We start from the raw sequence: 27,187 nt of genomic DNA, 5'->3' as shown, positions 1-27,187 counted from the left end.
GGCATAGCGTGTGGGCGCTGGTGGACTGTGATATATAGCAGATCAGACTAGTTTTTAAGGTGCCTTCTGGCCTTAAACTCTATTACTCTATAGCAACTTTTTCAGATAAGGAAGTACTGTTTTAAAAAAATATAACCTGATTCTCTGTAAGTGGAATAATTGTTTAATTAGATGTTTGTGCATGTAGATTTCTGAATAAATCTACACAGCTTTGTTTGTTTGCAAGGCCATTTGATAGCCCTATACGACATCCTAATCCCATCCTAATGCCCATGTTCATAAGTACAGGCAAATAGAAGCATTTAAAAAAAAAAAAAGAAGTTCTGCTTCTGGCAGACCCAGTATGCACAAAACAAATCCCATGATTAAACACAAATCTCCCCTGAAAAGTTCTGACAGGCTCCCAATGGACTGTGTGTCTCTTTGTCTCTTTCAAGCTTTCCAACAATAACTTTAAAATAAACTAACTGGCAAGTGGTGATTGCATTTTATTCTAACACAGGCCACACTCAGAGCCAGTGCAACTGCACTGAAATTAATGGAGTTAAGGCAGAGGTGAATTTGGCCCTCTTTATCTAGAAAGGAGGAAACTGATGCAGTCTGATAGTCTGAAGAGTTCACTGAACTGTCACATGCTTTGATTTTTGCTTCCACAAAGAATTTCATGGACGTGTCAGACTTGAACTATCATGTTCCTCCTAGGGTTCACAGTTTGTCCCATAGCCATAGGCATGCATGCAACTGTGAGGTGGATAAATTAATCAAAACATAAGCCAACCAAACACATTCTTGTGAGCATGAAGCTAAGCCTAAAAGTGTATGCCAGCAAAAACATATTAACCGGTTTTCTAACAATAGGCCTTCTCCATCACATCCAAAACACCACAGTTCTCCAAATAGTACTCAACTCCAAACATGCCCTTCAGATATTAGAGGGTTTTTTTTAAAAAAAAAGACAAGACTACATGTACTATTCATTATAAGTCCAGAGACAATGGAGAAGCAGTTAGCGTATAGCAGTCCCCATAGACAAAACATTAGACTGAACTCTCTCAACAACAAAGTAAATACCTAGCCCTGAGGAGTTTTTGCAGGCCAAATGAGAACTGAGATCAAGGTGGATTGCACAGGGTATAAATCAGTTTAGAATTAACTCCTGTATACCATACAGAATCCCTGCTGTTCTTTAGCACCAGTTGTCTCCAATATGGCTCTTGGGCTCCTTTTAATAGTTTGCTCAGGAAAAAGCAGCTTTTGAGTTGAAGGAATAAAATAACCTTGTCTCTCATGGAGTTCATGCCTGTATGATACTGCAAAACTACCCCATACAGGCTTCTCATCTATCAAAAATAGATCAGAAGTGCCTGTCACCATGGTATCTAAGACCCTGATCCAAAACCCACTGAAACCAATGACAAAACTGACATTGGTTTCAAAGGTTTATGACCCAAGTGACCTCATTCCTGGTTCAGGAACTTCAATTCCTCTCTTCCCCTTCCCTCATAGTCTCAAACATTCCCCAGCAATCCAAACAAGAGAGGCTGCAATTTAAACATAGACATGTGCTTATTTGGCTGCCACACATTAACTTGCTCTAAGAATTGAGATAACTTTTGTAGCTTGCAGTTGGGGAGGGGGGATGGAGGTAAGGACAGGGGGAGGGAGGACGATCTTGGTGGTGCTTGTTGCTGAGCATTCATTCCCATTGCCAAATCTTTTCATCTGAGTCAAGGACTGTCAGCAAAATGGGATGTTTGCTTAAGATCACAGTTTATGGTATGTCCGTGCTCCTCCGCGTGGCAGCTACGCAGTGACTGGCTGGGAAAGAAACTCTCTGGACTGGACTCTCTGGGAAGACAGACGTGAGCAAAAATCAGTCAGTCTGAGGTGGACAATGATAGAATGACACAAAATGTCCTCATTTGGGCTTGGTGAGATGGCTACGCTGCTTGGTGCTGTGCTACTCAGAGCAACTGCTCTCATTTGACTTTGAGAGTCTCATTCAAAATCAAACCAAAAGACAAAAGGCCGTGTTTACTGTTCCTCTCCATTCACTGTTATTTTATCCTATTCTTTGCCTATATGGCTAAAATACTTTGGGCCCACTCTTGATGTCGGTTAAACTCCTAATCAATTCAATGAGAGTTCTTTGGATCAGGAATGCAGGAGGATTAGACCCTTAGACTAAATATGGCCTCAGGATTTGTCTTCCCATTTTAGATCGATGGGGAGGGGAGAGGGACCACATAACGGTTTATACCTACAGTAACGGGGCCACTTCTGAAAAACATTTTTTTCCTCTGTGAAAAGGATCACACAAAATATCAATCTAATTTCATTTAAAAAATTCCCAGGAGAGAGGAAGAAAAAGGGACCTTTATGAGCCCCTTGTACAAGCTTTTTTTTTTCCTCCTGGCTTATCTCCCTTACCCTGAAATTACTCATTTACATACAGATCTTGAGAACACTTTCAGTGGGCTTTGCTAAATTCATTCCACATTGGTGTGGATAGCTCATTCTACCTTGTTTTGTTTTACCCCCTCAGCGTTTTCTCCAGTTCTTTAGTCCAAGACTCAGCAAATAGATCCAAAATGCACACAGAGGACTCCCGTTCGGTACCGTCTCTGGGATTTTGCTGTAGTTCTGGCTGCTGCTACCAAGCTATCTTTAGTATTTGTTATCTGTCCATTTGCTTGGTGCTTTTTTGACATTTCATTAAAGCCAGCTGGAAAACCGACAAAAATTGAAACTTTGATGAAAAATCCAATAGTCAACACTTCCCCTCCCCTATTCCCCTATCAGCTCTATATTTTAGACAATAGTTACAGAAAGACCAGATGTCCTACTTCTGTTCTGTTTGTTACTTTCCAGCAGGTCTATATAAGTTTTGCCTGTCCTGGGTTAAGAAAGCAAATATCATTCTCGCTGTTGGACTCTGTGAACATAAAGCCTGTGACTATGACTGATAAGCAATAAATCTTCACCATGCACAGCACACGATTGAAAACGCTTACAACTTCCTAACCAAATTTCTTCAGATGTAAAAAGCACCAGTCCTGACTGAAGACTCAGTCCATGGAAAGCCTGAAGTTTAAAATGCAATTGTTTGAGTTCTAAATAGAAAGACATTTCTAAATAATATTTGAATGTACAAAAACAGTGTTATGTTCAGTTAATTCAGAAATATAAGAATTTTTCTGAAGTTCCCAGGAATCATCTAAGGGATAAAACAGGCCTGGGAAATTTCAGCCCATAAACTTCTTCTGAAAAATTATATAAGCACCTGCAAACAGGGGCCTACAACAAAACGGTGTATTGCCTCCTTAACCATAATTATACGTGGCCCTTTCTTGCTGGGACCCAGAATTGAGTGAATATGATGCAAAGGACACTGCAAAGGCAGTAACATTGTGTGACCAGATTTTCAGAGGAATTATGGTTAGGATATTGAGGTACCTATGTATTCCATGTAGTGCTATCTTTCTTATAAAAATACAAGCAAAGAGACATCCTTGTTTAAGATGTCTCAGAATCTGTGATGCTCCAATAGTTTTTAGATAGTCACAAACATTCCAGAATGCTTGGTTACCCAAAGAGATTACTTCTGTGATCTGTAAACCAGGAGATGAAAATGACATTCCAAAATAAAATGATACAACAAAGGAAAGCACCATGTCACCGTTGAGATCAGCTCCTTAATCTAATAAGCACAAAGTGACAGATCATTGTCATAAAAGAAAGGTCAAAATAGGTCACTTCCAAAAAGTGCTCTAACTTCTGTATATTGCTTGGAACATTTGTTGAGTGTTTTAATAATAATTTCTGATAACAAAAAACAGTGTTTATCCCATTTGGAATCTCAGAAAATGATGGTTTTATAAAGTTACGAATGTCCCAAGACTCTCATGTCACATAAGATATCATGGATCCTACCAAAAAAAGTGTTATTTGAGTTTAAAAATCTACCCAGTTAGCATTTTGCACTGAGCTAAATGTACTGCCTCAGCTATTGCTACATTTTAAGCCCAAGGAAATGAAATCGCTCATTTTGACAGTTTTAGATATAGTTCTCTAACAGAAGCTACAGTAAAGGTAACAATTCTCTATTTTATTATTGTACTGTGCTGCCTCTCTTTTTAATTAGGTTTGTTAGACTTTCACCAGGAAATGTTGTCTAATGATTAGATCAAGGGACTAGGAGACCAGAACCTGTGGTTCTATGGCTAGTTCTGATACTGGTCCATTGTGGGAACGTTGCCAAGTCATTGAACCTGCAAGTGCTTTAATTCACCAATCTGTAAGATGTACATAATGCATGCTGTATCTACTATACTGCTCAGGAGCTTGAGGCAGCTTTCTTAGTTCATTTCTGCAAAGTGCTTTAGGGTCCTTAAATGAAAGGTGTTTTCAAAGTGCAAAGTATTACTAGGATTGTTTTCATTTACTAAGGTTTTATCCCTTTGAGTGCTGCAGTGAAGGTCTCTCCATTATATAGATAGGGTGTGCACTCACCTTAGAAAGAAAAAAAGATAATTTATTTACCTTATGTCATTTAGTGGTTACCTTGCTGTATGTTTTATTGCCAGTTATTCTGTTCATGAGCCTTTACCCTTCAAAGTTCATAGATAGATGACAAAGTGAGAACTTTTTAGTGTAGATTCTACATGGAGATACATACTATTACTGTACAGATAGATATCGAGTCAGAATAGTCTCTCTGTTACATGGGTATAAATCCAATGTAATTTAACTGAGTTCGGTAGTTACTCTGGATTTACATTGGTGTAACAGAGCAAAATCGGACCCCAGTATTTTTGAGCAACATTTCCACTATATAATTACAGGTCCAATGCCAAGTCAATGCGAGTCCTTCCGTTGATATCAGTGAGTGGGGGCTTGGGCACTACATCAGTGAAATGCCTGCACTGTACCTATCTGGTCATTCCAATGCAGTTTAAGCATTCTTATTACAAACACTGGCAAACGTTTATATTATGGGAAGGTTTAATTTTTCTGCAGTTCATCATACAAGTGCTCGAACTGGTTGAAATATTCTTCGGTATATATTTTATTTTGTTTTTTATACCTAAAATTCTAATATTTTGTAAAAGAACAGCCATTTTCATAAATATCTTTCAGGTTCTCATTAAAAAACTGGGGGGGGAAGGGGGAAACCTACCATTTTAGGTTGTCAACAACCAAAAAAAATTGATTTCTGGTTTGTCAACAATAACCCAGAAAATTCCACAAAAACCATTGGGGGAGGGCGGGAGTTGTCTTCAATTTAAATTTTGTAAAAAGATCTATTTTAAGAGCTGCTAGAGCCGGTCAGAAAATTTCTGTTGCGAGTCTGATTCATGGCTGTTGTTTTTAGCCAAAATTCTTTTATGGGATATTTATCATTCTTTTCCAGTTGGGCTAGAGATATTCTTTTAAAGGAATCTTCATTGCAAAAAAATCAAAATGATTCTTTACATGAGATTATTGTGAGATATTTCAGCCTCCCCAGCCAGGGCAATAAAAATTGTATCAACTGCGACTGCTTAGTCATTTATTTAATCAACCATACATTAGATTTGGATTACTAGTTTCCACAGGATAGAGCTATAGGACAGTGCACTTGAGAGCCTAGATATGCATCTTTTATTTTTGACTAAAACTAATTTCACTTAAGCATTACATTAACTTTAAAGAATGGGAGGAAAACAAATCGGAGCTGGACAGGGACTGCAAAAATTTTCTGGAGCAACCATCACTGAAACAGGACATTTTAAAGCCAATATTGCAGAACTACTTGTGCAAAGCACATTTCTAATTAGTACACTATTTACATGCATTTGCACCAAAAACTTGATTCTAAAGAATTATACTTTTCCAATTAGGAAAAAAAAACCATACCACATGACGTGTGTATCGCAAAGCAGCTTGAATATCAAAATCTTTCAGTGAACTCTCCACTTATACTTTGCAGGCTGAGAATTATTTGCTGAAATTATCCAGCACAATTTCAAATAATGAATACATTTGAGAAAATCATGATCTGCTCAAAGAAGATTTATGAGTGTAGAGAGCTCAGTTAATTGAATAAACTAATTGTGAATTTTTTCACCTGCTCTCTTCAGGACATATTTAAGGTCCTTGCTTCAGATAAATGGGGTTTAAGCTATTGGTACAAGTAGTCAGACCAAAGCTAGACTGAGCCTATAGTCTCAGATCTGATGAAAGGAACAACTTGGGAAGGAACTGTCTCAGTCATAGCTCATCCTTTATTATCCTCTTGTTTTGGAAGGACGTTAGGAGGAGGGAGTAAGTTGCTGCAGCATTTAAATGAATGCAGCTTACTCTTGCCTCTCCTGGCCCCACCAGGCCCCAAGCCAGGCCAACTACTCCTGGCGCAGATGGGGATGGATAGGATGGACTACTCTGCCCTATGCACTGCCACCTTCTTGCTGACACAGCAAGTATCTGGAGAGCAGAGTGTGCTCCACCCCTGAGCCACACCCAAGATACAGGTAGGCTGAGCAAGGGAACATCTGGTTGGAGGCTTACTTCTCTACTTACATGGGTATAACCTAGCCCTGCATTTTTAGCTGCTTGCTTCTGGTCACTCCAACATGCTGCACCATGTTGCATAGGGCATACTTTCCCTTGCTCAGCTTCAACAACTCCTGCTACTATCTCTGGGGTTTGTTGACTGAAATAGTGCACTACCTAGCCTTTCTTCAGGAGTCTAACATCTGCAGAACTTGATCCTCATGCCCTTACCCAGTTACTTCTGAAGGACCTCTAAAGCTGGAATGGTGGTGAGGGATGTGTTATACTTGAACATGAGTGGTTACATCTCCAACTTCAGGGAAAGGAGCTCCCTGGGACTGGCTCACCAGAAGGGGAGGATTTTTTGCTGAAGGAGATGTTCACAGACTAGCCCGAAATGAGTATCTCCTTCCAGACTCCAGCTGTGCTATGGAGCCAAGCATCACTCATAACAATACCATACAAAGGAACTGCAGAGTAGACAATGACACTTCTGATTGAAATGATGAAAGCTGCCAAGGAGAAAAGAGGAAGTATTTTTGCAAGGAGTCCTGGAGTTTTGTTTTCACTATATGTTTGACTTGAAAGATACACCAAAGGGTGGGGTACTAGCTTAACTGAAGAAATTGTTTTACAGAGGAAGGAGCCAAAGCTGCAGTTCTGAAGCAAGTCAAGAGACAGTAAAACTATTTCATTTGGGGACATACAGTCTGTTAGCCAGCAGCCAGCAAAAGCGAAATCATTTCAAAACTTGGGAAAACATGGAAAGAGGGATCTGCTGAGTGAAGTGAAACATTTTGTATTGTAACCAAACTATACATCTGTTTAAGAGGTTCGGTCTGATACGTAGGTGACAAAGGCCCATAAATAAAATGCAATGCCTTGGGATATTCACCACTTATTACTGTGCTCTGCACTATGTTTGGGGTTATTACTGTAAACTACAGCAATATTCCCCTCTGCCTCAGGGATGTTCCTGGCTTCTTATTCTTGTATTGTGTTCTGTGTTAATGATTGACATATTTGTATGGAGGTTCAAATGGTGAAGGCCCCATATTCCCTCTCAGGGAGCTCTGTTCCAGCTTGATAAATCTTTAGAAGGATCAGGACAGCGCAGCAGGCCCAGAGCTCATACAATAGATAAACCCATCCACTCAGACTTCTCTGGATACAGGTCTTCAATTTCCATGCCCACAGATCACCACAACATTGAGATAGCCAAGGTACTGATTATCTGTTCAGATTAAATTCTTCACTTTCTAGCAACTGCTCTTTAAAGACTAGGATGTTCAGAAAAGAGAACACCATTCTACAGGGGTGCTGGGACAATTGGTATAGTGAGGGTGCTGAGACCCATGGAAACAAACTGTAAACCATGTATATAATGGAAACCACTTCAAGCCAGGGGGTGCAGTAGCACCCCAGCACCGTAGTTCCAGCACCTATGCCTTTCTGGACAGCATATTTCTAAGGTTAATTGAAACGAAAGGTATCCTTAGCAAGGTGTTCTTTGGTAGATACAGGCCAGAGCCTCAAAGTTTGGATCCATATCTGAATTTTCTAGTGGCTGGCATTGGACAAGTGGTTTTGGTTCAAAGCAAGTGGTTTTGGTTCAATATCTCTTGCCTCTGGATATTCTCCTGTAAAAAGCAAAACAAACTAACAGACGTGAATTATTCTCCTTTAGGTAAGATAGGAATAATGTGAAAGACAAGCTACTCTCCCGTCCTCATGCTCTAATGAAAATGCTGGCCATTTACGTTGATAACACTTTCTGAGAGCGTCTTTGTAAATATGTCAGTGCTAGTGAAGTTAATAGCAATTTAAGCTTGCAGAGTAGTGTTTCAGTCTTCTCAACTAGCCATTACAATACAGCAATGCACAATGAGATAATTACTGTACTAGGGCTAGAACAGAATGATGAAAAGTACCATTCCCTTCAGTCGTAGGCTGGTGCAAGGACAGATTTCCAACTGCTGTTCTCTTTCCTGAGGATGGGGGTGGAGGGGTCTTTTTCACAAGTATTTCCCAAAGCTACAGTCAATCCTAACTGACATTAACAAGCTGTTTTCAAATTGATCATCCATAGTTCAGATTAAGGGTGGACAGATACGGTTAAGTGGTCACCATGACTTTCAGAATCAAAATCCCCCCAGGATCCTTTACATTTTGCAGTGTAAGGTTTCTCAATTGCAAACAAAAATCAATTACTTCCTAGATGTACATCCTAAACATACTTTAACAATGGGCATTTGATGTTAAAGAAGCTACAATCATTTTGCCCAGCAATTTCCTACACATTCGTGTAGAATGAGGAATGCAGTGTGTGTAGCTCACATACAACGATGCAGAATAAAGGGACAGGAAAAAAACAAACACATCACTATGACATGAAGGTCCTAAAACACCACTTTCCAACCATGCTACAGCACTACAGAACAAAAGTAACTGCCTAATACTGAAGAGTAACTTTGGAATACATCTGACTACCTTACCCCCCAAAATATTAGCTTAATAGAACATTCAGCTAATCATGTGGTGTCTACTTTTCTATCACTAATAATTGCTTCTCTTTTGATGTACCTACTGACAGTTGGTAAGAGGTAATGGGAAACAATTTATGTGTAATTTCAAGTTCTCCAACTATTTGAATGTTAACTTTCCCTGACAGTCCTTTGTACTGTAGAAAGGAAGATTCAGAAGGAAAATTTGGCAGCTTTGCTACATGATATGAACTTCTCCATCTGATATGAAAGTCAGGTCTAAAGTTAGCTAGTAATAACGTGATTTAAAAATTGTTCTAGAGAACAGCCTTAGAAACATTAACTCTATACCTTGTACAATTTAAGAATACAAAGGCAGAGGGGATTGCATGTTTGGTTTGAAACTTTTCCAAATACAGGGAACTGAAGTAGTACCTAAAGATTTCTCTGAGCTGGCTCATTTGTTCCTGTCTTCTATTCAGAGCTGGTTGAAACATTTCAAGTGAAACATTTTTTCATTCAAAAGATGGGGCTTTGTCTAAGTCAATGTTTTCCATGTGAAAATACTGATTTCAGCAGAATTTACTGTCAGGAAAATCAAAACATTTCATTTAATTGAGCCAGAACATTTTGTTTCAGGTTGGGTTGACATTAATCTTTCCATCTGCCTAAACTGCCGTATTGCCTCCTACCCCCATTCACCCCAGGGACTGTGCTTCCTTGCCTGACTACATCTCCTGTGATTCACAGAGCTTCCCCTTGTGTCTAAGCAGTTGCTCCCATGATGAACTGAGGCAGCTCAGGTGGACGCAGAGTAATATCAGCTGAACAAAATAGGAAGTTTTGATTCATGAATGTTGAAACGTTCTTATGAACAGTATCAAAACAATGTTCTAACAATTTTTTTCTTCCATGAAAAGTTTTGATATTTCATATATATTTTTCTGATTTGGATGAAAATGAATGTCAAAATATCAGAATTTTCCTATGGGATTGAAGTAGTATATACCTTGATACCATTCATCACCATGTATTTTTGACCAGTTTCCATGCCCCATTTAGGGCTTATATCCTGCCATCTGTCCTTGTTTCCATAAGCATCAAAGTTTGGCAAGATCAGCCATTTTGAAAAAAAATTAATTATATTTTGTGTTTGAATAGCAGGTATGTTGCATGCTTGTGCTTTGATACATTTGATTGTTTATTCTTTCAACCTTTTTCTCGAAACAGAGTGAGAGAGTGCAAAGATTAAAAAAAGAAAGCTTTGGTAAGGTTTAGAGGAAAAAAGGAAAGAAAGGTTGTTTGGTGAGGTTGGGTAAGGAGAGGTTATTTTAAAGGCCTACTTTGGCATATTATTAAAGAAATAGAAAGAGTTTAAAGAAAAAAGATTTTTGTTTTTAAAGGGATAGTCTGAAAGAATAAAGGCAAGTTATTGAAGAGAAGAGATTTTTGGTGAGGTTTAGTAAGGAGAGGTTTTTTTAAAGGACTAGTTTGGAATACTATAGAATAACCATTTTTGAGATAAATGTAAAAGGTGCAAAATGTAAATATAAGGGTAGATTAAGAAAAGAGCATTTAAAAAGAGTTAAATAGAGAAACAAAGGAAACTGTTTAGTAAGTACATGGTAAAAATATAAAGGTTGGTTAGGAAACATTTAAAATAAGGGTAGGTTAAGAAAAGAGCATTTAAAAACATTAAATATTGAAAAATAGATAAAGAACAAACAGCAAAAAAGGGCATTTACTAAAGCAGAAACTGTTTAGTAAGCACATGGTAAAATATAAAGGTTGGTTAAGAAAGAAACATTTAAAATATTAAATACAAGGATGGGTTAAGAAAAGAGCATTTAAAAGCAGTTACATAAAAGAGAAACACAAACATAGAAAAGAAAAGGAGTACTTGTGGCACGTTAGAGACTAACCAATTTATTTGAGCATAAGCTTTCATGAGCTACAGCTCACTTCATCGGATGCATACTGTGGAAAATACAAAAGATGTTTTTATACACACAGACCATGAAAAAATGGGTGTATCACTACAAAAGGTTCTCTCTCCCCCCACCCCACTCTCCTGCTTGTAATAGCTTATCTAATGTGTATGATAATCAAGGTGGGTCATTTCCAGCACAAATCCAGGGTTTAACAAGAACGTCTGAGGAACAGTGTTGGGGGGAAAGGAATAAACAAGGGGAAAGAGGCTTGAATAGAGACTGGGAATGGTTGATTCATTATAAAAAGTAATCTAAGTTATTTGTTTCCAATTTGCAAATTAATTCCAATTCAGCAGTCTCTCGTTGGAGTCTATTTTCGAAGTTTTTTTGTTGACGGATAGTCACTTTGAGATCAGAAATCAAGTGACCAGAGAGTTTGAAGTGTTCTCCGACTGGTTTATGAATGTTATAATTCTTGACATCTGATTTGTGTCCATTTACTCTTTTAGTAGAGACTGTCCAGTTTGCCCAATGTACATGGCAGAGGGGCATTGCTGGCACATGATGGCATATATCACATTGGTAGATGTGCAGATGAACGAGCCTCTGATAGTGTGGTTGATGTTATTAGGCCCTGTGATGGTGTCCCCTGAATAGATATGTGGGCACAGTTGGCAACGGGCTTTGTTGCAAGGATAGGTTTCCTGGGTTAGTGGATCTGTTGTGTGGTATGTGGTTGCTGGTGAGTATTCGCTTCAGGTTGGGGGGCTGTCTGTAGGCAAGGACTGGCTTGTTTCCCAAGATTTGTGAGAGTGTTGGGTCATCCTTCAGGATAGGTTGTAGATCCTTGGTAATGCATTGGAGGGGTTTTAGTTAGAGGCTGAAGGTGACGGCTAGTGGCGTTCTGTTATTTTCTTTGTTGGGCCTGTCCTGTAGTAGGTGACTTCTGGGAACTCTGCTGGCTCTATCAATCTGTTTCTTCATTTCCGCAGGTGGGTATTGTAGTTGTAAGAATGCTTGATAGAGATCTTGTAGGTGTTTGTCTCTGTCTGAGGGGTTTGAGCAAATGCGGTTATATCGTAGAGCTTGGCTGTAGACAATGGATCGCGTGGTGTGGTCAGGGTGAAAGCTGGAGGCATGTAGGTAGGAATAGCTGTCAGTAGGTTTCCTGTATAGGGTGGTGTTTATGTGACCATCATTTATTAGCACTGTAGTGTCCAGGAAGTGGATCTCTTGTGTGGACTGGACCAGGCTGAGGTTGATGGTGGGATGGAAATTGTTGAAATCATGGTGGAATTCCTCAAGGGCTTCTTTTCCATGGGTCCAGATGATGAAGATGTCATCAATGTAGCAAAAGTAGAGTAGGGGCATTAGGGGATGAGAGCTGAGGAAGCGTTGTTTTAAGTCAGCCATAAAAATGTTGGCATACTGTAGGGCCATGCGGACACCCATAGCAGTGCCGCTGATTTGAAGGTATACATTGTCCCCAAATGTAAAATAGTTATGGGTAAGGACAAAGTCACAAAGTTCAGCCACCAGGTTAGCTGTGACATTATCGGTGTCATAAATATAAAGGGAAGGGTAAACCCCCTTGAAATCCCTCCTGGCCAGGGGAAAGCTCCTCTCACCTGTAAAGGGTTAAGAAGCTAAAGGTAACCTCGCTGGCACCTGACCAAAATGACCAATGAGGAGACAAGATACTTTCAAAAGCTGGGAGGAGGGAGAGAAACAAAGGGTCTGTGTGTCTGTCTATATTCTGTCTTTGCCGGGGATAGACCAGGAATGGAGTCTTAGAACTTTTAGTAAGTAATCTAGCTAGGTACATGTTAGATTATGATTTCTTTAAATGGCTGAGAAAAGAATTGTGCTGAATAGAATAACTATTTCTGTCTGTGTATCTTTTTTGTAACTTAAAGGTTTTGCCTAGAGGGGTTCTCTATGTCTTTGAATCTAATTACCCTGTAAGGTATCTACCATCCTGATTTTACAGGGGGGATTTCTTTATTTCTATTTACTTCTATTTCTATTAAAAGTCTTCTTGTAAGAAAACAATGCTTTTTAATTGTTCTCAGATCCAAGGGTTTGGGTCTGTGGTCACCTATGCAAATTGGTGAGGCTTTTTACCAAACCTTGTCCAGGACGTGGGGTGCAAGGTTTTGGGAAGTATTTTGAGGGGAAAGACGCGTCCAAACAGCTCTTCCCCAGTAACCAGTATTAGCTTGGTGGTGGTAGCGGCCAATCCAAGGACAAAGGGTGGAATATTTTGTACCTTGGGGAAGTTTTGACCTAAGCTGGTAAAGATAAGCTTAGGAGGTTTTTCATGCAGGTCCCCACATCTGTACCCTAGAGTTCAGAGTGGGGGAGGAACCTTGACAATCGGGGATAGTGTTCTTGACGGCTTGTAGTCCATCTTTGTGAGGAATGTTGGTGTAGAGGGCTTCTACATCCACAGTGGCCAGGATGGCGTTATCAGGAAGATCATCGATGGACTGTAGTTTCCTCAGGATGTCAGTGGTGTCTTGAAGGTAGCTGGGAGTGCTGGTAGCATAGGGCCTGAGGAGGGAGTCTACATAGCCAGACAATCCTGCTGTCAGGGTGCCAATGCCTGAGATGATGGGGCACCCAGGATTTCCAGGTTTATGGATCCTGGGTAGTAGATAGAATATCCCAGGTCTCGGTTCCAGGGATGCGTCTGTGTGGATTTGATCTTGTGCTTTTTCAGGGAATTTCTTGGGCAAATGCTGTAGTTTCTTTTGGTAACTCTCAGTGGGATCAGAGGGTAATGGCTTGTAGAAAGTGGTGTTGGAGAGCTGCCGAGCAGCCTCTTGTTCATATTCCGACCTATTCATGATGACAACAGCACCTCCTTTGTCAGCCTTTTTGATTATGATGTCAGAGTTGTTTCTGAGGCTGTGGATGGCATTGTGTTCTGCACGGCTGAGGTTGTGGGGCAAGTGATGCTGCTTTTCCACAATTTCAGCCCGTGCACGTCGGCGGAAGCACTCTATGTAGAAGTCCAGTCTGCTGTCTTGACCTTCAGGAGGAGTCCACCTAGAATCCTTCTTTTTGTAGTGTTAGTAGGGAGGTCTCTGAGAACTGCCTTATTCTTATCTTAAAAAAAAAAAAAAAAAAAAGAAGAGAAAAGAAAAAACCAGACCCCAAGCATTTTTCCTACCATGTAGCCCTTTTACATAGGGGCTTTAATAAAAGTTACAACCATAAGCCCTGAATAACAAACAATTTTTAAAAAAATTTCCCCCTATGTTTTAGACTAAATTGGTCATTTTTTAGTAAGAACTATTTGAAGCTGCAGCAAAACCCGTTAGCAAAAACGGCATCTGTGCATCAGTAGATCAGAGATAAGAAGGCTGCTTCTTCCCCAAACTTTTTAACAAGTGCAAGTAAAATTATATTATGTCTTGTAAAGGAATGAACACTTGAAAAGACAAGCCTATATGAAGACAAATCCCTTCATTTAACATTTTTACAGGTGTTTCAATAAAATAGAACATGCAGAAATACCCCAGGTTTAAAACCACAGGGCCTTAGTTACAGCCAGTTTATATTCCCCTTATTCTGTAATCCAGTGGATCAAAGAGAAGTTTATTTTCCTCCTCACTTTTTAACAAATCCATGCAAAAGTAATATTAAGCTTTCGTTTTCTTAGGACTTTTGGATTTTAATATGAATTTTTCTGTTGCATCATCAGAATGTCTTTGTTTTTAAATATTTGCAACCCATGTGCTGAGACACAAGTACAAACTCCTGAGTTTGTTTTGGGTCCATACATTTTATTAACATAATACAGCACAGGTGGGAGCTGTGGCTTTCTCTACATTTTAAAAACAGATAAGACTAATTAGGCTAGCCACTGATCCATGCACTATAGCAGGGATCGGCAACCTTTGGCACACGGCCCGCCAGGGTAAGCCCCCTAGCCGTCTGGGCCAGTTTGTTTACCTGCTGCGTCCACAGGTTCAGATGATCACGGCTCCCATTGGCTGCAGTTCGCCACTCCAGGCCAATGGGGGCTGCAGTAAGTGGCGGCCAAGCCCATGCGGCTTCCCATAGCTCCCATTGGCCTGGAGCAGCGAACTGCAGCAAGTGGGAGCCACGATCAGCCGAACCTGAGGTCGCAGCAGATAAGCAAACTGGCCCGGCTCACCAGGAGGTTTACCCTAGGAGGCCGCGTGCCAAAGGTTGCGGATCCTTGCACTATAGTCTGCCTTAGCAAGGCTCCAGGGGTTACCCCTTCAGTTTGCTTGTTTTTTTTTTTAAACAGACTTCTTTCCTAACTTTTTAAACACAGTTAAAGTTTTAACACATGGTGAGATTGCATTGAAAGATACTTTGTGAAAGTTATAACAAATATTTTATTCCATTTACGGATTGTAAAAGACAAAAACCATCGCTTTGTGACTGCATGAAACTCAGAGATAGGCTATTTGAAGAACACCCCCATCCTCGACTTTTCCCCCATACTTTTAAACACTTGCTAAACATGCAGTGTTTCATTGTATAAAGTTTGTTTGTTTGTTTTAACATTTAACATGAAAATACAGCATTGACTGAGATGTAACATAACATGACCTTTGTTAAGGATATTCTGTATGCAGTGAGGCCTATTTGAAGCATTATGTTTGTTTTTTTAAAAGTTTAATATGAAAAAGCAGTATTGACTGAGATGTAACAAAACAAGGCCCTTCTTAGGGATATTCTGTAGAAGTTTAGTGAACTAAAAAGGCTTAAGATACTAGCCTATCCTTTTTAAAATAGTTGTTTTTTTAAAGTACCAAAACAGCAACTGGGTAAGAATATGAAAACTGTCAATTGAAGGGAGAACAAACAAAAAAATAAACAAGATTGCTTTTTAAAGTTTGGATTTATACAAAAAACACAAGAAAAAATTAGCTTATGTAAAAAGAGGAGGTTTTTTGTTTTGTTCTTTTTTAAAAAGCTAACACAGAGATAAAGAGTCTTCCTCCCCACCCTGCCACACACACTTTTCTAACCCCATCCCAACCACCACCTCCTTTCTCCTCTTTTCTAATGTTTTTTAGAAAATCTAAACCGAGGACAAACAAATTTTTTAAAAAGCCACAGCCACAGAGATCAGCCCATTGGAGTAAGGAAGCTGACCAGAGTTTTAGGGGGAATGTTGATAACTCTTTTAGTGAAACCGTTTCATAGGCAGCCATTCTGTGTTAGTTGTTATGCTTTAGCACGGGCAAGCGTTCGTCAGTCGGAAACACTTTCCCACTTTATGAGGTATTACCTCCTACATCCTACGGCCTATCAGAAATATTAACAAAAACAAACTTAAAGACACTATGTAGCAATGCCTGCAAAGCAACAATTACAATTTTGTTGTTCATTATCTTGTCTAAGCTACTAGAGAATATATTTTTGTTTTTATAAAACCCTTTTATGCAAACTGTAATCCTTGATGATGTACAGCATTAAATAATATGAAACAGCAGACAAGAGACCTGAGACATTGTTGAAATCTGAAGGGTCATGATTAAGTCCTAATTCAGAGGACCTGAGGGGGAAATGAAAAGGTAAAGCCGAAGCAGAAGATGGTATGATTTAAGAGGGGTTCTGGGGCTGCTTTGCAATGGTCCAGATGCCCCAACAGCCTATATCCCTCATCCACAAGCACCAGGGCTGTGTGGGGTGGGTGGGCCTTTGTTAAAGCAACAGGACACTCGTATACTTCTTGTTGTTGACAAACTGTAACCTAACTGCACGTATGCTACGGGAACAACCTGCTTCCCTTTTGACAAACCTCACACCCCTTTAACTCCATAAAAACACGCTTCACACAGTTATTTTCAACTGACGTTTTATTTTACAATACACCCTCTTTTGTTCCCAAAACACACTCTAACTGTTAGTGTTTTTTCTTAGAAAGATTTTGTAATTTGCTGAACAAAGACTACTTTCAACATTTCGCATTAAACATTTATCTGTCGGTTTGATGATTTCATCTAAAATGCTATTTGGGTCCTTGGCCTCTGTCACTTTATCCACCAAATCTGCCCCTAGAGCTAAATGTTCCTGGGTTACACAGAGGCACTGCAGTGCATATCCCAACCTGGTGATGATATTTAACACACTCTCCATACACAAACTATAGCTAATTTCTTTAATTTTACAGTTCACATCATCTAAAGACCAGTACATGCAGTTGTGATGTCTCTGACTGGGGGCATCTATGGTGCACCCAGGACAATCCTCATTTTGTTTCTCAGGCAGTGCTTGATGATTCCGTGCAAAACGGCTTGCACAAATCACTGTCTTACAGTTATGAACTCGCACATGCTTAATACCAAATTTCTCCCTCAACTTTAGATAGTACAGGCCTATAGAATAAGCATCCCCTTCTGTTTCAGCATTCTGTTGAGCATCTGGGCAAAAACAGATCAGGCCCAGTCCACTCGGCCCTTTAGAGCCGTCAGAGTCCAGAACCTCCAAGTCCTCTGAAGAGCCATCGCTCAGCTGCTGAAAAATTCACAGTAAGAAATAAGTGTAAGGCATCTTTGTACTTTTTCCATAACCTGATTTAAAAACCTTTTACACCGTGTGTCAAGAGACCCTTTCCGCATGCAGCTTTTAAAAACAACAAATGAAATAGGTCTCTGTGCAGGCTTGATCCAAAAGGCTCTAGCCAACCGAGCACTGGTGAATGGGTCCCTGCCAAACTATCCCTTGAACTTTCTTACATACAAGGTACCTGTGCCTCGTCTCCGTACAGCCCTTTGTTTGATTCGTTTGGGTTCTCCTGGCCAGGGTCTGGAGTCTCAAACAAATCTTGGCCCAGCGGTCTGGTTTCGTGTTTCTCCATCGCGTTGTTCTTGCAGGTACACGCATCGTTAGCGATCCCCGTTTCCCCGCTCCCATCACCCGTGTCAAACACTGTTTGCCACAAAGGTATGTTTGTTTCTTCAGGTCCCATAGCAGCAACCGTATAATGTCTCTTCATGAGAGGCTTGACTGCTTGTGTTGGCCACGGACTTCTAGGTGCAGCCATCTTTAATCATCAGACCCATTTAAATAGAAGCTTCTCCTTACTTAGGGAGGGAGGCCACCTGATACTCTTACCAATAGTTTAGGGCTGCCATTGCTTTCCCTCCCTAAAACATAGGGGGAAAACTATTTTATCACTATAATTTAGTTTTATAAACAGGTTCTCTGTGTTTTTAACCCTGGGATGTTTCTGCATGCTCACTTTTTATTGAAACATATGCAAAAGTGCTAAATGAAGGGATGTGTCTTCATATAGGCTTGTCTTTTCAAGTGTTCATTCCTTTACAAGACATAATATAACTTTTACTTGCACTTGTTAAAAAGTTTGGGGAAGAAGCAGCCTTCTTATCTCTGATCCACTGACTCACAGATGCTGTTTTTATGTGGCAGTCACTAAATCTTTTGCTAACAGGGGTTCTGCTGCAGCTTCAAATTGTTCTTACTAAAAAATGACCAATTTAGTCTAAAACATAGGGGGAAACTTTTAAAAATTGTTTGTTATTCAGGGCTTATGGTTTTAACTTTTATTAAAGCCCCTATGTAAAAGGGCTACATGGTGGGGAAAAATGCTTGGGGTGTGGTTTTTTTAGATAAGAATAAGGCAGTTAAAGATGGGTGGGGGAGGGAGATAGCTCTTGTTTAAAAACCTTGGGATTATAGCATTGGTTCAGGAATCGCGGCTCCCAGTGGCTGCAGTTCGCTGCTCCAGGCCAATGGGAGCTGCTGGAAACGGTGTGAACCGAGGGACATACTGGCCGCTGCTTCCAGCGGCTCCCGTTGGCTTGGAGCAGCGAACCGTGACCACTAGGAGCCATGGTTGGCCAAACCTGCAGATGTGGCAGGTAAACAAACTGGCCTGGCCCGTCAGGAGCTTTCCCTGCACAAGCGGCGGAACAAGTTTGGGAACCACTGCTCTAAACCTTACCAAAGCTTTCTTATTTTTAATCTTCATGCTCTCACACACTATTCTTTCAACCTTTTTCTCTAAACAATCAAATGTATCAAAGCACAAGCACGCAACATACCCCCTATTCAAACATAAAAAAAATAATCTTTTCTTCAAAATGACTGATGGCGCCAAACTTCGGTGCCAACAGAAATGGGGACGGAGGGCAGGATAAGCCGTAAATGGGACACAGAAACCTTTCAAAAATACATGGTGATGAAGCTATCGAGATACATACTACTGATGGAAATTCCATTTTTTTTTAATCAGGTTTAGTTCTACTGTAATGAATTGGCCTGATACTCTAGAGTAAATCCAGTAACTTCAGTGGAGTTAATTGTGACCTATATTAGTGTGTGAACAAAAGGTAGGCTCTGTAGGGTTATAGGTTTGGATGTTGAGCTCAGCCAGAGCCATTTCTGAGCCTTCATGAATTTGGCCATCTCTAGCAACAATTTATCATTGCTTAAGAAATCTGTTCTATATTCCCTACTGTTCATATTTTACAATGTTTTCTAGGTTGCAAAAGAAGATGAAAACGCTTATTCTCCTTTTCTCCCTGATCTTGGCTCCAGCCTCCGCTTACACAGAAGATTTCAAGACAAAACTAAATCTTTCACCAGACAGTCATAAACGATTTAAAAGAGAATGGATCTGGAATCAAATGCATATCATGGAAGAGATTAATTCACCATTACCACATCATGTTGGAAAGGTAATTAACAATGTCAATCAGTCAGCAGTTACTAACTAGGGTGAATTAATACCATCCAAGAGCATGATGAACAGCGTTACTTTTTGACATTGTAGATGTGATAGAAGAAAGAAGAATTGTAATGTGGTTTTAATCCCAAACTACAGGATAGGGGTAATGGTAACAATCTGAAGATTTATAATAAGCCAAGAAGAATGTTACAAAAATAAAGTTACTTGATTTGTAAAATACAAATCAGTTTTATAGATTGGTTAGGCATCCGTGCAACTGGGGAGTATTTTGGTGGCATACAGATGTAATGGGATGAATTGTAAATTAGTTGCACTAAATATTACACTACCATTTTATCTTCTTTCTGAAGCACAGGCCAGAATTCTGTCTTTTAAGGGCCATATCTTCTGCTGGTGTAAATTGGCCCAGCTCTGTTAACTTCAGTGCAGCTACATCAGTTTACTCAAGCAAAGGATCTGGCTCATGCTTCTAAGTTCTAAATAAATGTATTGAGAAGTGAACTTGTGCTTTTGTTACAATATTCATAAATTCTGACTACTGTTCTCCTTTTACAGGGAAAGTGAGTATGAGGAAGTGGTTGTGGGTGGTTCAGTATCAGAGACAAAACTTGATTACCAGAGAAACTGTATAATTCTATAGACAATAGAGAAATGATTAGGTAGTTTAGCATGCCAGTCTCTCTCCCTAGATACACATTACTACTTCTCATCCCCCAATGACTGTACATTAGTATCTGGTTATTTAGGGAGAGTTAGGAACCCAATTTACAAACTGCTTTGGGAATTGTGGAGTTAGTGATAAATGCCTGCAGTAAGCAGGGGTAGTTTTACAAGACTACTTAATAAATTCTCTCTCTCACACACACACACAAATCACTCATTTAAATTTAAGTATCAAAACTATGCTAATCTTATTTACCCTCTACTCTGACTCTCCGAAGTCAATTCTGCTAAAACAACCTATAATCTGCAACTTTGATAGATTTATGTGGCAGTCATGAAACAAATTAGCCTACAGAGCATTTTGAGACAGTTGATCCACCAACAAGCAACACGGTCTATTTTGAGAATCCAGTTTTACTGAAAATAGATTTAATCTGTTCATTGTGCAGCAGAAGTGCATATTCTAATTACTCCACGGTTGCCCCCTAAAAATCACATATGACATTACTGAACTTGTGCTTCACTTTTAAAAGGATAATAAAGCTCTGATATGCTTAATATGTGTAATTGTAGATTCATGCGTCTGCATTTCATTATTAACTGTAGATACCAATCTGTGCAGATCAAAAAATGAAGAGTAATTTGAATGAGATGCTTTATTTGTGCACATTTTTTTTAATTATGCCAGAAGTCAAGATGCTCAGAGTATATTTGATGCAAACACAAAAACTTGTGTTGTGTGCTCATTTAATTTGATGATTTGTTATTTCTGCACACATGAATTATAAACAGCTAATACAGCAACATAGCTAAGGAATGGATGTAGTCAGTGTGAATAAATCAGATTTCAGAAGTTAATGAGTTTATGAATAGATTTTACCCTCACCAAGCACCTGATTCAAAGCTCAGTGAAATCAATAGGAGTCTTTCCATTGATTTCAGTCTGTGTTGTATTGGGCCCAAAATACAATTGTAGCAAATCTGAAGAAAGTTCTTTCTGCTTATTACCTTATGGATTTCTTTAACAGGTCCTAATTTCAAAGTCATAGGTCAGATCTACAACTTTACCGCAAATCCAGAGGAAAACTACCTTTCCAAAAATATATTACCAGATCTTCAGCTTCTTACAGTCTCAGAAGAGTTTAAGTCCTACCACTTATATCTGCAGGCTTCCTAAATTATACTGTATTTAGACTAGTGTCATTATCAGCACTCAATCAACTTATTTCCGCGTGCATGGCAAATTTGCATATTCTAATTAAACAACTGTGTTGACTGCAAGTCTCTGTAATAAGAAAAATCAGTCACCATGACATATAAAATGTCTCATGAACACTAGATGAATTAAATATACTAAAGGGATACAATTCTAATCTGTCAGCCATTCTCCAGGCATGCTGCGTTCATGGCTAATCTCAAACAGGTTGTCAATTTTTGTGTTTTGTTTTATTCATCGAGCCATCAAACAAGAACCATGAAAATTTGGCAGCTAAACCTGACATGCATGCTATATACTGCAAGAGTGAACATCATTTGAAAGGCTCCCTTTAGGTATACGCAAAGGGTGGGATTTTAGGCCATTGCCCACCACTCTTGAAATTTACTCTCGTTAGACTTCATGTAAAAGTTTACAATGGACTTTAAAAGGCAGAAGAGTTATACCAGCACTCACTCAGTGGTTTGATTACCACTTTATGGTAATATCTTAGATGCAGTTATGAGATTGACTTGTTTGGTTTTGTTTCTTTTAAAAGAAAGCCTACAGTTCTCAGATTAGACCAAAATGGGGGGGGCTGTGTTTGGAAATGTTGTAGTCCTCAGGTTTTATCACAATTTAGTAAAAAATTGTTAAAAAAAAAATGAGCCTTGACCTACTTGCAAACTCGTTTTCTATAGGGCATTGCTCATAAAATCCTGTGATTAACTGCACATCACCCTGGCAAAGTTCTTCAAATGTAGTCCTTCAATCTGAACAAGTTTGACACTTTTCTGATAAATGCAGCTGTACGTTTTCTTCCCATGTACGACAATCAGCATCTGTCAGCCTGCCTTGGTAAAATGAAACAGACTTTTCTGGATCAGTGCTGTTTACTGGCAGAGAGCGAGAGACAGAAAGAGGCCATAGGGTATTCTCAGATAACACAGGGCATTTCTGTTTCATTTCAGACCAATTCAATAGGAGATTGAGGAGAACACCTCTATTCCTGGTGCTGTCCTAAATAAGAGAATAATTCACTTTGTATGGTGCTCTGTGGTCTTCCAGCAGTGGAATGCTTTTGATTACTTTTCCAACGTCTGCATTCAGTGCATTGGACTGAACACTTAAGTCTTTAAATAAAGGCCACAGCAGCAGGCATGTAAAATTGAGTGACAGTAGTAGGAATATGCTCATACAGTTTGATTTTATTTTTTATGACCTGGGATGCTTTCCCTGTAGGTTCATCCCCACAACTGTAGCAAAGGCAATTTTGGAAGTCCCTGTGCTTTACATTCAATCAGTAAAACAGAGATTGTGAGAGAAGGCAAAGAGTACGCTCCTACCTTTAATATGTGGTGGAAGTTTTTTTCCCCCATGTGCTAATAGGACAACAGTGGAATGGAAAATTTACATCACCAAGTATAAGAAGAAAAGAATTCATACTGTAAAGCAGAGAATCTTCTATTCTTTGTAGTTCAGTTAGAGTAGGAATGGACACAGTAATGGGATGCTAGCCAAAATTCTGTGAGACTGTCTTATCAGTCGCCTGAAAACGTATCAAGAGAGGGCACTTCCTTGGAGCATTGCAAGGGGAAAGGGCTGATCCAAAGCAAAAAACGTCAGTGGAGAAGCACTTATCCCATGAAGAAATAATATTCAGGCATCTGCTTGGGAGCTAGACAACACCCACAACAATATGAATTTTTCTGACACATTTAAAAGAAGCAAAAAGAAAAGGAGTACTTGTGGCACCTTAGAGACTAACCAATTTATTTGAGCATGAGCTTTCGTGAGCTACAGAAGTGAGCTGTAGCTCACGAAAGCTCATGCTCAAATAAATTGGTTAGTCTCTAAGGTGCCACAAGTACTCCTTTTCTTTTTGCGAATACAGACTAACACGGCTGTTCCTCTGAAACCTGCCATTTAAAAGAAGACTGCTGTAGGGAACAATCTGGCACGACTCCCTGAGGGGATGAACTAGCCAATCTAATAAGCTTTTTCCACTAATCGGACCATGATCTATCTGGGCAGATTCTACCAGTGAGAAAAGTAAAAGCTAATGAAAAAAGTGTTAAACCCACCAAAATTTACAATCTCTCTCCCTCTTTAGCTAGACTTTCATATCAAAATCATAGCACCTAGGCCTAAGACCACTTTACGAAGTTAGGAAGCCCTTCAATGAAGAGAACTTTCTTCCCACAAACTCAATCACAAAATTAACTTTGAAGGAACATGTTGAAATATACAAATACCTGCATAGAATCTACTTATTGAAGGGTTGTTTTTTTTAAAATCGGAATAGTTTTAAAGCCATCATAAGCATCTCTCTTCACTAAGGAAATATATGAATGGTGCAGAGCTGGTGTAAAGGCTCTGGGTCACATCAGTATGGTCCCTGGTGCAGGGGATGTGCTGGGGCATCCCAACAACCTGAGAAGCCTTGGCTGCCAGAATGACCTCTGGAGGTCACTGTGAGCCAGCAGAGTTCAAGCTGCGCTAAATTGCATCTTCGGAGTTCTAAGTCACCCCTCAGCAGCCACAGGATCAGGGAGCCACAAAAAACGTGACGTAAAATGGGGACTAAAGGAAGAACAATTCCATGACATACTACAAAAAGGGAAGGTGTAAACAAAAAACTGTTTAAACAGCAATAGCCTGACCATCAGCAAGCTAAAGCAGAAATGCTAAACACAAAAACAAATGCAACCTCTGATAACATCAGAGATGTAGGACTGGAAATTCTTGGTTAATTATAAGGACTGCCAGTGAGTATCCAACTGCAATAAATGGAATCAGAGTGCTAATATATCGAGTACATATATCATTGTATAATAAGTGTTATTTTAAGTGGTTTAAATCTTCTGACAGAAATTGGGAGATAAAATGTGGAAATAGAAGAATCATAAAGTTACCTCCAGATTAATAATAATGCACAGAACCAGTAGGGGGAGTGGATTCAATTATTTTTAAAAAGTTGATCATATATTTTTTCCCCTTTTCCTCCATCCTTCTTATGTTATTCATCTTCTTAAATTGTAAACTACTAAATCTTATTACATGCTTTGAAAGCGCCTAGCACATTGAGGTTACTACTATAACCCAAATAGCAGTAGAAGAAATAATACATTATTAATACCAGGATGTGACAGATGATCCACCACTCCAAGGGGCCCTGGATTCCATGGATGAAATCCTGACCCAGTTGGGCGTTTTGCTATTGACTTCACTGGGGTCAGGATTTGACCCCATGATCCAAAATCTGTGATAAGTGGAACACGTGCCTAATGATCATAGCAATCCGAAGTTGAGTGTTTGCATAATATTTCCATTACAGAAATTATAAAAATCCTCAACTGTTCATCAAGTCCATTTATTTTGTCAGTTGAAATGTCACATACTTGCTCTGGTTCAACATTTGGGTAAGGTTTACAAAAATGGCATTAAAACCAAGAAACTTAAGCCTAGATCTTCAAAATTAACTAGTGATTTCGAATGATAGCTTAGGAAACCTTATTAAAAAGAGGGCCAAACTTTCAGAGGGTGGGTCCTAGGCACTTTCTGGAAATCAGAAAGTCATTAGTCACTTTTGAAAGACTTGGGATAAGACAACATTATTGGAAAAACAAAACTGGTGAGCGTTTCCAGTCTCCGCATTTAGGTCTGAAAATTCAGGCCATTTTTAGTGGGACAATGTATATTGCTAATAGCTGGATTGAACTTATAAAAAGAGTAGCTAGGAAGAGGTGATAGTGGAAAAGCGATATAGGCATCAAATGGCCTCAAAAACCCAACTGTAAAGTTTGGTGGTGCACTTCTGGGTGTATATAAATGTCGCCTTTCTGATTGTAAATTGGATAACTGCCTGTCAAGGTTCCTCCCCCACTCTGAACTCTAGGGTACAGATGTGGGGACCTGCATGAAAAACCTCCTAAGCTTATCTTTACCAGCTTAGGTCAAAACTTCCCCAAGGTACAAAATATTACCCCCGTTGTCCTTGGACTGGCCGCTACCACCACCAAACTAATACTGGTTACTGGGGAAGAGCTGTTTGGACGCGTCCTTCCCCACAAAATACTTCCCAAAACCTTGCACCCCACGTCCTGGACAAGGTTTGGTAAAAAGCCTCACCAATTTGCCTAGGTGACTACAGACCCAGACCCTTGGATCTTAAGAACAATGAACAATCCTCCCAACACTTGCACCCCCCCTTTCCTGGGAAATGTTGGATAAAAAGCCTCACCAATTTGCATAGGTGACCACAGACCCAAACCCTTGGATCTGAGAACAATGAAAAAGCATTCAGTTTTTTACAAGAAGACTTTTAATAAAAAATAGAAGTAAATAGAAATAAAGAAATCCCCCTTGTAAAATCAGGATGGTAGATATCTTACAGGGTAATTAGATTCAGAAACATAGAGAACCCCTCTAGGCAAAACCTTAAGTTACAAAAAAGATACATAGACAGAAATAGTTATTCTATTCAGCACAATTCTTTTCTCAGCCATTTAAAGAAATCATAATCTAACACATACCTAGCTAGATTACTTACTAAAAGTTCTAAGACTCCATTCCTGTTCTGTCCCTGGCAAAAGCAGCATACAGACAGACACAGACCCTTTGTTTCTCTCTCTCCTCCCAGCTTTTGAAAGTATCTTGTCTCCTCATTGGTCATTTTGGTCAGGTGCCAGCGAGGTTACCTTTAGCTTCTTAACCCTTTACAGGTGAGAGGAGCTTTCCCCTGGCCAGGAGGGATTTCAAGGGGGTTTACCCTTCCCTTTATATTTATGACACTGCCCATCCTTCAAAGGGGAAAATGAGGCAGGAATTCCCTAATTTATACTTGATTTGTGCAAACCAGCAATTGCAAATTATTTATAGATGAACTAAAGTAATGGCTTTAGCTAGTTGTTGAATTTATCTGTGTGATTATTATGTCCACCTCCAGGCTTAAAGTGTTCTGTTTTCAGATTTTAAAACTCACTTTTAACTCCCTCAACTATGCTTTCTAGATCACATCAAGTGCAAGGAAGAAGAATGCTATGTATGTTCTTGAGGGGGAATATGCCAACAGCATCTTTAAAGTCCGTGAAGACACCGGAGATGTGTATGCATTTGAGAGGCTGGACCGAGAAAAGAAATCAGAGTATAATCTGACAGCTCACTGTATTGACAGAACAACCAACAAGGAACTGGAGCCACCATCCACATTTATCATCAAAGTCTATGATGTTAATGATAATGTTCCTGTGTTTGTACAAAAAGCATTCAATGGTTCTGTCCCAGAAATGTCACCAGTAGGTAAGTTCTTTGACTACTCATTTCTCCTTATGTTTCTGTTTAACAGAGGGGATTTTTAGTAAAATGTATCATTTGATAATTCCTTCTCTAGGAACTTCAGTCACCAAAGTGACAGCAGTGGATGCTGATGACCCAACAGTTGCAGGTCATGCCACAGTTATATACCAAGTTATTCAAGGAGAGCGCTATTTCACAGTTGATGAATCTGGTAGGCATGACACACATTTTTCGACTTTTACCATATACGTTACAAAATGTCACACGTTTAAGCCTTTATCATTCTAGCCAAGTGGGAGAAGGAGTTGGAAGTTTAGTCATCAGCAAGAATGTATGTATTTACAGAGAGGTTTTGTTCTGGTACAGTGACAAAGTGTCAATG

At 39.5% G+C, this 27,187-nt stretch overlaps 1 protein-coding gene and 1 long non-coding RNA gene across 3 annotated transcripts in view; one reads left to right on the top strand and one right to left on the bottom strand.

Annotated features, from left to right (window-relative positions):
- The window catches only part of LOC140896331 (uncharacterized), a 504,982-nt gene that overhangs the window by 405,481 nt on the left and 72,314 nt on the right, over window positions 1–27,187 (bottom strand). The gene's annotated exons all lie outside the window — the stretch shown is intronic.
- Window positions 1–27,187, top strand: part of CDH5 (cadherin 5) — a 56,572-nt gene that overhangs the window by 12,791 nt on the left and 16,594 nt on the right. Inside the window, exons 2-4 of the mRNA XM_073307948.2 lie at window positions 19,443–19,638; window positions 26,520–26,808; window positions 26,900–27,016. Coding sequence (XP_073164049.1) covers window positions 19,456–19,638; window positions 26,520–26,808; window positions 26,900–27,016 — 589 coding nt within the window. The 5' untranslated portion in view covers window positions 19,443–19,455. The remainder of the gene's footprint in view (window positions 1–19,442; window positions 19,639–26,519; window positions 26,809–26,899; window positions 27,017–27,187) is intronic.

The sequence above is a fragment of the Lepidochelys kempii genome, chromosome 12, assembly GCF_965140285.1.
Source record: "Lepidochelys kempii isolate rLepKem1 chromosome 12, rLepKem1.hap1, whole genome shotgun sequence".
NCBI lineage: Eukaryota > Metazoa > Chordata > Testudines > Cheloniidae > Lepidochelys > Lepidochelys kempii.
Note: the sequence above shows the minus strand (reverse complement) of the source record. Positions and strands in the feature narration are given on the sequence as shown.